Source organism: Dipodomys spectabilis, unplaced genomic scaffold, assembly GCF_019054845.1.
Source record: "Dipodomys spectabilis isolate Male_0828 unplaced genomic scaffold, ASM1905484v1 ptg000098l, whole genome shotgun sequence".
Classification (NCBI taxonomy): domain Eukaryota; kingdom Metazoa; phylum Chordata; class Mammalia; order Rodentia; family Heteromyidae; genus Dipodomys; species Dipodomys spectabilis.
In genome coordinates, this window is record NW_024870775.1 from 18,646,441 (window position 1) to 18,656,376 (window position 9,936).

The following is a 9,936-nucleotide window of genomic DNA, read 5'->3' on the forward strand; positions in this document are numbered from 1 at the left end:
AGTCTTAGTGGTCATTACTGGACAATATATTAATCAAAGTGAAGACTAATAATTATATAACTGTTATCAGGCAGGAAGTTTTGTGTTGGTGTCAATAAAAGCCACCTTCCAGAAATCAAGTAAGTATTTTTTTACTTTCACACTGAGTTATTTTAAAATAAAAAGTAAACCATATTTTTTTATTCAATATAAAATGGAAATTAAAAGATATTTATCTTTATTGGCTGTTTAGTAATGGTTTTGTTATCTTAGAAAAGAACCTGAGAAGGGTCAAATGCTTTGAAGAAAGTGAAAGGAAGTTAGATGACAATAAAAGGGTTTCTTTCCATTCAGAATTACTTCTGAAAGCGAAGCCGCGCCCCAAATTACTCAACATCTCTCTACCAATCTGGAACACCAGAGCAGACACAAGAAGATAAAGTCTTTCTGCAAGTAACACTAATTCTAATTGACATCAGTTTCTGAGTCTTAGACTGAGAAGAACTTTAAAACAATATTCATGGGAAGCCAGGACAGTGATGCAAGCCTGTAATACCAGCATTCTAGAGGCTCAGGCAGAAAGATCATGAGTTCAAAAACAACCTAAGTTACAAAGTGAGACCCTATTGGGGGGGGGGAAGAGGGGGGAGGAGGAGGAGGAGGAGAAGGAGGGGGAGAGGGAGGGGGAGGGGGAGGGGGGAGGAGGAGGAGGAGGGGGAGGGGGGGGAGGAGGAGGAGGAGGAGGAGGAGGTAGTAGTTTGAAAAATAATAATAAGGCTATGAATCTATCTCAGTAGTAGAATGCTTGACTTCCATGTGCTTCCCTGGGTTTGATCCCTGGTACTCGAAAAAGAAAACAACAATAACAACAATAACATTAAGGGACAGTGATATAGCTCAGTAGTTAAGAGCTTCTCTAGCATGTACAGGCTCTGGATTGAATTCTCAGTATTGCAAAAAATAAAAATAAAATGAAAACTACTCATCTTCCAGTCTGTAGTCTAATGTGTTTTATCCATTGCACCACTTACCCATGAATTGGAGGGAGAGGAAATAGAGTTTTCAGTGCCATAAATGTAGAAAACACAACCGCCCTGACTGATGGATAATCCTCGTTTCTGTCCACTAATATCAGGTATTTATCTTTAAAAATTAAATTATAAGGAAAATGTGAGCAAACATCTGTAACTGACTTTTCATTTCTACCAGGCTGTCCAATCACCTGGAATTCTACAAAATATAACTCTTTACAACACATTTATTAAAACATTATGAGACAAGAGTTGTTGAATTACTTCTATGCAAGGTCTAGGGTGTTTTCTTTATAAAATTAGATTGCCCACTGACTACCTTCAAATAATGCACAAACTTTTTTGAGAAAACAGGACATATCCTAACTGAACATTTAAGTGTTATTATAAAAAGATTAAATAATATAACCTATTGTCAAAATGTATGCCATAGTACTCACAGTGACAGATACAATTCAAAACAAATACCCAGACAGACCACTGTTGCTCTAACTTTTTCTTTGAATTCTAACTGAACACAAGTTAATATAGTCCTTTAAAAATTAGACTTAAGAATAGCTTTTTATAACTATCATGTAATATATGGAGAAATTCTTGTCACATGTAATTTTCCTCTGGAAGCCAGTTAGAATAATATAAAAGTCAACACCAAAGGAAAAAAACACTCATCTTCAATTAATTCAATCACTAAGAAGACTTAAATGATTAAGATTATTTTAGAAATGTATAAAATATTATTTTTAGTAATTTATTATTGACAGGTAAAAGTAGGTTCTAAGGCTCACAGAAATGCCATCTTTTAGTTAGTGGACTCCATATGTGAAATTTGTAATATCTGACACTGTTTGTGAAGAGTAAAATATGGTATTCCAAAATATGGTATTTTCACATTTTGGTTGTTTTTTGTTTGTTTGGGTTTTTTTGCCAGTCCTGGGGCTTACACTCAGCACCTGGGCACTGTTCCTGAGTTCTCTGTGCTCAAGGCTAGCACTCTACCACTTGAGCCACAGGGCCACTTCTGACCTTTTCTGAGTAGTTTATAGGAGATAAGAGTTTCACAGACTTTATCTGTCCAGGCTGGCTTTGAACTGCAAGCCTTAGATCTCAGCCTCCTGAGTAGCTAAGATTACAAGCATGAACCATCAGCTCTGGCTACATATGACTTATTTTGAGCTAAAAGAAATTAAGAAGCAAAAAAAGAAAGAAAGAAAGAAAGAAAGAAATTAAGAAGCAAAGGTAAGAAGAACTCTCCACTCTTCTATTTTCCTGAAAGTATAACATAAATTTATGGAGGTTCTACCTTCCTTCTCTACCAGAAAGGACAAAGGTTGATGACCAAAGATAATCTTACACTTACCAGCTGAAAAGCAGTACCAATTAAATTTTATCAACTAGATTCTATCTAGTGGCTTTCCACAAAGGTTCAAGATCCTTTTCCTTTTCTCTTTGTATTTTTGTTTTTGTTTTGTTGTGCTAAGAAATGAACTCAGGAACTGCACATACTAGAAAGTACTCTACCTCCAGCCCTGTTCTTTTCCCTTGTCTCCTCACTTCTCCAAAAATGTTGGGGGTTTTTTGTTTTGTTTTTTGGTCAGTTGTGGGGCTTGAACTCAGGACCTGCACACTGTCCCTGAGGTTTTTGCTCAAGGTCACAGCAACACTTCTGGTTTTCTGGTGGCTAACTGAGATAAGAGTCTCACAGACTTTCCTGCCTGAGCTGGCTTTGAACCATGATTCTCAGATCTCAGCCTCCTGAGTAGCTAGGATTACAGGCGTGATACAAGCACTCAGCATATTCTGGTTTTTGATGTTTAACAAAGAGCAAGGAGCTAGATGGCTCAACCACCTCTTTGAGATGTACTTATTTTCCCTTGGTATCTCTCATGTATATATGAAGTAAGCATGGTAATAATAAATTTTTGTTTTTCTAATATATTTGTGTGTGTGTTTAAACTCAAGGCCTCCTACTTTCACTTAGTTGTTTTTTTTTTAACTTCCTCAAGGCTGGTGCTCTACCACTTTAGCCATAAGTCCACTTCTGGCTTTTTGCTGGTTAATTGGAGATAAGTATCTCATAGACTTTTTCTGCCTGGGCTGGCTTTGAAATTCAATCCTCAGATCTCAGACTCCTGAGTAGCAAGGATTATAGACATGAACCACAGGAGTCCATCACACATAAGAACTGTGAAAAGTACAAGGAAAATTACTTTTTCTTCCTCTGACACTTGTATTTACATTTTTCCTATATAATATTCTCAACCATAGTATTTCTTTTCCCCTTCCTAGAATTTAAGCATTATAATAGTAAATGTAGGGCTGGGAAGGTGGCTCAGTAGTACAGCGCTTGCCTTGCATGCCTGAGGCCCTGGGTTCCATTCCTCAGCACCACATAAGCAAAAAGAAAAAAGCCGGAAGTGGTGCTGTGGCTCAAGTGGTAGAGCACTAGCCTTGAGCTGAAGAGTTGAGGGACAGTGCCCAGGCCCAGAGTTCAGGCCCCACGACCAGACCCAAAAAAAAAAAAAAAAAAAGTAAACATAGTTTTATTACTGCTTTGAAATGGACACAACACACCACTGTTTCCCCAAAGGTACTTTTATATAAAAAGTTTGTGCATCCTGATTTCTGGGGGAAAAAAAATCAAAGTATACTTTCATTGCAAGCATAATTGCAGTCTGAATCATTTTGCACTTCACAAAATTCTATAAGGTTATATTGGGCGCACTATAAATGCAAGCAACCCAGAAATATTTGTCTTTAATAACAGCAACAACAAAAAAAGGTTTTCCCTGAAAAATACTATTCTGATATTTACTTATATTTAATACTTTGAGCAACATTTTGGAACATTAGTACTATTTTTTCATTAAACAGTTGAGAAACTAAAGAAAGAACAAGTTAAGCAATTTGCCAAAGTAGTATTAGCCAACACTCTTATTACTGTATTTCCCTTCAAAGGTTAATTGTAATTGTAGGAACAAACAGGCCAGGAAATGTATCATCTGAGCCCAATTCTGTCTCTTACCAGTGGAGATCAGCTAAATTTGTTCCCATATCAAAAAAAAGGGGTGGAGCCAGGTGCTATCATTATAAAATGCTATTTTCTATTTTTACCTATCTACAATAATTGTTGAAAACATATTTTCCCTGAAAAACCTTACTTTTAAAAATGGAAGTTTAACAGATTCTCAGTCATTTGACATATACACATTATGTCAAGCACTTCAAGTATTTTCAGAACAAGATATTAAATGGATTAGAGTATTCTAACAGTATAGCATAACCCCAGTGGACCAAATCCTTGCATAGGGCACAGAAACTGCCAGAAATTATGTCTTCCAAACCATGTGTCCTTTAAAGGCTGGTATTATCCTTTACCCAGTAACCCCAAAACCTATTGTAATCCTGAGCTGAGCAGGCACTTGAAGTAATATAACCTAACTTCAGAACCCAAGGACACATGGTAACACTGATAAGGAGGCAACTTCACTCTATCAGAAACACTTTATGTACTGCCACTGGGTTGATGGTCCAAAGCTTAAAAAACAAAAGTAATAATAATAAAGTACTTAAGAAAATATTGAATAGTTAGATCCTAAAGCGATTATTATCAGCCTTCCATCACAATGGAAAAAAATGGTTAGTTTAAGAAAACAACCCTCGGGCTGCGAAGTTGGCTCAGTGGTAGAGTGCTTGCCTTGCATGCCTGAGGCCCTGGGTTCAATTCCTCAGCACCACATAAGCAAAAAGAAAAAAGCTGGAAGTGGTGCTGTGGCTCAAGTGGTAGAGCGCTAGCCTTGACCTGAGGGACAGAGCCCAGGCCCTGAGTTCAGGACCGCCCCCCCCAAAAAAAGAGAAAACAACCCTCCACTCACTTCCCAAGAATTTAAGGATTAAGTGAATAAACTTTCTACTACTATGACTATTTAAAATGACTAAAAAGTGGGTACCTGGTGAATTTGCTACTGAATCAAAATGACAGTTAGCCAGGACAGCATGTTGGGCTCCATCTCTTGGTTCCAACTTTACCACAACATTGGTGATATTGTCATAGTAGCTTGTAAAACCTCCCAAGAAGTCAATGCTAAAGGAGCCTGTAGGCCGTTGTACGTCCACTGAAATCTTGTGAAGGCTGCTGCTTTGTACTTCAATCAGTTTAATCTGTTCCAAAAGGTAATGTACTGTCAGAATTTCATTTTCTGGACTTCCTGTAGTCCTGGGGCCAATGGATGTTATATGTTCAAGATAATCTCTGGAAGCAACCAAAAAGAATGGTGATGTCAAACGTTGACAGGCTTAAGACAGCACTGAGTAACTATCCTAACTTCACTCCCCTCCCCTCCTCTCCCTCTGACTCCCTCTCTCCCTTGTTGCTGTGGTTCAATGATAGGGTGCTAGTCTACAGCACAAAAAGCTCAGAGACAGTGCCTAGGCCCTGAGTTCAAGCCCTAGGACCAGCACAAAACAAACAAGCAAATTAGTTCATTTAATTTTAGAACCGCCCCTTCCACCCCACCCTACCCCCCCCCCCCAAACCTTATAGTCATTCATGGGCGCCAATGACTGACAAATTGTGAAATGGTCAAAGTTTTGAGTGGGTAACGGGGTGCTGGTGACTAACGCCTGTAATCCTAGCCACTGAGGAGGCTGAGATTTGAGAGGTTCATGGTTCGAAGCCAGCCCAGGCAAGAACGTCTATGAGGCTCCAAAAAGCCAGAAAGTGGAGCTGTGGCTCAACTGGCAGAGCACCAGCCACGAGCTCAGGAGCAGCACCCAGGGCGGCTGGGAGTTCAAGCCCCAGGGCCCGGACAGACACGGGGACCCACACCCACGCCCCGTAGTGCACGCGTTGCCTTCCTATTCCGGGGTCTGTGAAGCTCGGGAAGTTGACACCTTACACTAACCCCTCTCCAGCCTCCCCGGCCAAAAGAAATGCATTCGAACTTCCCTCGCCCTTCCTTTCATTGGAAACGCAGGAGGACGACCCGAGGGAGAAAGTGGAAGTAGCTCGAGCCGCGCGGGACCGACAGCCCAAGCGACGTGACCACGCCACGCCACGCCACGCCACCTCGGTCGGCACCCCGAGAAGACCACGGGGCGGACGGGCCAGCCCCAGCCCCGACGCTGGGAGTTCACGCGACGGACGCGCACCCGCACCCGCCCGGGCCGCGAGCATCCGGGCACGCACGAGCCGAGCCCCGCGGTGCCGCCGCGCCGCCGCGCCGCGCAGGTGCGGTGCCTGAGGGAAAAGGGGACGGCGCGAGGGGCCCGGCCGGCCGGGAGCCGCCGCTACCTGGCTCGGCCCGCGTCAAAGTCGCCGGGGTGCCCGGGGGTCCCGCGCCACACGAGCCGCCGCAGCGAGAGCCGCACGAGCGCCCACAGCACCAGCAGGTAGAGTGCCAGCGCCAGCGCCGTGCGCGCCTCGGGCAGCCCGGGCCCCGCGCCCCGGCCCCCGCCGCCCCCCGGGCTCCTCTTCCTCGGCCTCCCGCCACCGCGGCCGTCCGCGGGCTCCGGCGCCGAGGCCTCCCGCTCCGGGCGCGGCTGGGCCGGGGGTGCTTCCCGACGCTCCGCTCCGCCGCGGTGCCGCCTCACAGCTGCCGACTCCGAGCCCCACTCCATGACCGCGAGTCCAACCGCGCCGGCCCGCACCGGCCCCGGCCGCCGCCGCCGCCGCCGCTGCCTCCGCAGCGCCTCCTAGTGAGCGGACGGAAACTGCAGAGGGCCAAACTTCTCCTGATTGGCCCGGCGCGCGTGCGGCCTCCCCGCCCCTTTGGGGAGATCGCAGGCGGGCACTGGCCGGGCGGGCGGGGAGGGGGCCTTGGCCTCTTCTCTAGAGCCTGTGGTCAGATAGAGATTTCCATGGAAAAACTCCCAGGATCTAAGCGGGTGGCCGGGGCTCATGTCTCTAATCCTTGTTACTCAGGAGGTTGAAATTTGAGGATCGCAATTCAAAGCCGGGAGGCTCTTTATCTCCAATAAAAGGAAGGAAGGAAGGAAGGGAGGGAGGGAGGGGAGGAGGAGGAGAAAGAAGGAAGGAGAGAGAGAAAGAGAGAGAAGCAGCAGCTGGAAGTTGAGCTGTGGCTGAAGCGGTAGAGGACTAGCTCTGAACAAAAGAAGCTCAGGGACAGTGCCCAGGCCTTGGGCAAGAAGGTTTTAAAAAAAACAGCAAAAACTCCCAAGATCCTAGAAATGGGCAGCGCTTAGCCAGAGAAAAGTAAAAGGTCACCTCTAAAAGTATAAATGAGCCAGGTGCAGGTGGCTCACACCTGTAATCATTGTTACTTAGGAGGCTGAGATCTGAGGATCGTGGTTCAAAGCCTAGCAGAGCATGAAAATCCATGAGACACTTATCTCCAATTAACCATCCAAAAGCTCGAAGTGGAGTCATGGCACAAATAATAGAGCACTAGTTTATTGCCCAGGCCCTGAGTTCAAGCCCCAATACTGGCACCAGAAAAAAAAAAAAAAAGTAGGTCTGGCTCCTAAAATGAGAAATTGGACTTCGGCTTTGATGTTCAGTGGGTGTTGGCTTGTAATCTCTGCACTAGGGTGGGGCAGGCAGTTAAGATCACAGAGTTCCAGTTTATGCTATGTAGCAAGTTTAATACCAGCCTGGGTTACTTATGAGACCCTACCTCAAAAAGAAAGAAACAAATAGGACTATACAGAGTATACATGCTGCATTCACAAAAATAATCAAATCTTCATAACCTTGTAAGGTAATCCCTATTGCTGTCTCCATTTTAACAGATAAAGAAGATAAGCTATTACTTACTGTGTTCCTGCTCTGAGCCAATCACTGGTTTAAGATCCTTGACATTGGCTGGGATTGTGGCTCAGTGGTAGAGTGTTTTCCTAGCATGCATGAAGCCCTGGGTTTGATTCCTCAGTACCACATAAACAGAAAAAGCTGGAAGTGGCTCAAGTGGTAGAGTGCTAGCCTTGAGCAAAAAAAAGCTCAGGGACAGTGCCCAGACCCTGAGTTCAAGCCCCAAGATTGGACAAAAAAAAATCTTTTGACACCTTGCCTTGCATAATTTCATAAGGACCTTGAAAAGGAACTACTTTTATTCCTAGATAATAGCTGGAGACCTTAGAAGTCGCAAATAAAGAACTGAAATCTAGCTGAAATCTGGTGGCTCACCTCAATAATCCCAGTACTCAGGAGGCTGACATCTGATGATCATGGTTTCAAAGCCAGTCAGGGCAGAAGAGTCCATGAGACTCTCATCTCCAGTTAGCCACCAAAAAAAAAAAAAAAAAACTATGGAAGTGTAACTCAAGTGGTACAGTGCCAGCCTTGAGTGGAAAATCCTAAGGGACAGTACTCAGGCACCAGTACCAAAACACACACACATACACACACACACACACACACACACACACACACACAATAATAAAAAAAAAATGAAGAGAGGGGAGAGACAGAGAAAAAAAGAAACAGAAATACCTAATTTAATGTAATCCAAGGCAGCATTCTAACCCACTGCCTCACTGTGGTTCTCTGGGAACAGGTTCTGAAGCTGGTCTTCCTTCAGTGTCACCCTAGATTTTAAGCAGCAGATCCTTTAGTGGCCATCCTAGCAATAAGCAGCTTTCTTTCTGCTTGCTGGTGCAATGGCCTCTTCAAGGCTTCAAGGTTCTGTGTCCCAGCATGGAGTTGCTGAATTGCCATGAGCAACTAGGAAAGTATGCTGCAAGATTTTGATCAAGTAAATATGTCAGATTTCATACAACCCCCTGTGCATTTGTCTTGCTCATCTTGCCTATGTATCTGACATTACAACATTTCTACAGCCACTCTGGCCAACTTTCAAAGGCTTTTTGTTCATCTCTACAACAAGATCTCTCATAGGATGTTTACCTTCCCTTCAAAGCCTAGTTACTTTTATTCACCTTTCAAATCTCCATTTAAGTAGTACTTCCTCAAACAAGAATTCTAATCTGGCCAGCTCTGAAGTGTCTCGCATCTGTAATCCCACCTGGTTGGGAAGTAAAAACTGGGAAGCTTGAGATTCAAATCCATTCTGAGCCAAAAAAAAAGAGAGACTCCATTGAGAAATCAACAAGCCATGCATACTGGTACATACCTATAGGTACCTCGGCCAAAAAAAAAAAGAAAAATCCTACCATAATAACTAAAGCAAAAAATGGGCTGGAGAATTGGCTTAAATGGCAGAGCATGTACCTAGCAAGAATAAGGCCCTGAGTTCAACCCTAGAATAGCCAAAAAGAACAAAAAGAAAAAAAATCAAAGATTAAAAAAATAGAATCCCTCAACCTAATTAAGCCTATTTGCATCAGCTCTTACATAACACCATCTATGGCCTGTCTATGCCTGTGGTTACTTAATGCAAGAATCAAATCTCATTTTGCTTGCCATTTTATCATCTTCTCTTCAAGTATGAACTGTGGTGTATAGTCAATAAATACCTCTTAAATGTGTAAAAACGTAGCAGCATAATTGTAGCTCCATAAGGCCTGTGAGACGACATTTATTCATCACCTCATCTATCTATAGACCTTAGCTCTGCGCCTTGGTTTGTGGTAATCACTCATGCATATTTATTGAGTGAGAGTAATTATGCACTGTCTTCTATAAACACTAGCTGTTCTTGGACTGGGAAGGTGGCTTAGTGGTAGAGTGCTTACCTAGCATGCATGAAGCCCTGGGTTCAATTCCTCAGCATCACAGAAATAGAAAAAGGCAGAAGTGGTGCTGTGACTCAAGTGGTAAAGTACAGCCTTGAGCAAAAGAAGCTCAGGGACAGTGCCTAGGTCCTGAGGTCAATCCCCAGGACTGGCAAACAAGCAACAACAACAACAAACTAGCTATTCTTGCTATACTTCCCTCAAACCCTCATTACCCAGCATCTTCAGGAATTAAGATTCTAAGAACAACTTGGTATCTACCTCAATATAACAAAAT

General features: G+C 43.6%; 1 protein-coding gene across 2 annotated transcripts in view; it reads right to left on the bottom strand.

Moving 5' to 3' along the window:
• Positions 1–6,675, bottom strand: part of Ermp1 (endoplasmic reticulum metallopeptidase 1) — a 46,517-nt gene extending 39,842 nt beyond the window's left edge. For both annotated transcript variants that reach the window (XM_042686933.1, XM_042686932.1), the window contains exons 1-2: positions 6,301–6,675; positions 4,958–5,259 (exon numbers count right to left, since the gene is read on the bottom strand). In XM_042686933.1, the coding sequence (XP_042542867.1) occupies positions 4,958–5,259; positions 6,301–6,626 (628 nt within the window). In that variant the 5' untranslated portion in view covers positions 6,627–6,675. The remainder of the gene's footprint in view (positions 1–4,957; positions 5,260–6,300) is intronic.
• Positions 6,676–9,936: the final 3,261 nt, after the last annotated feature.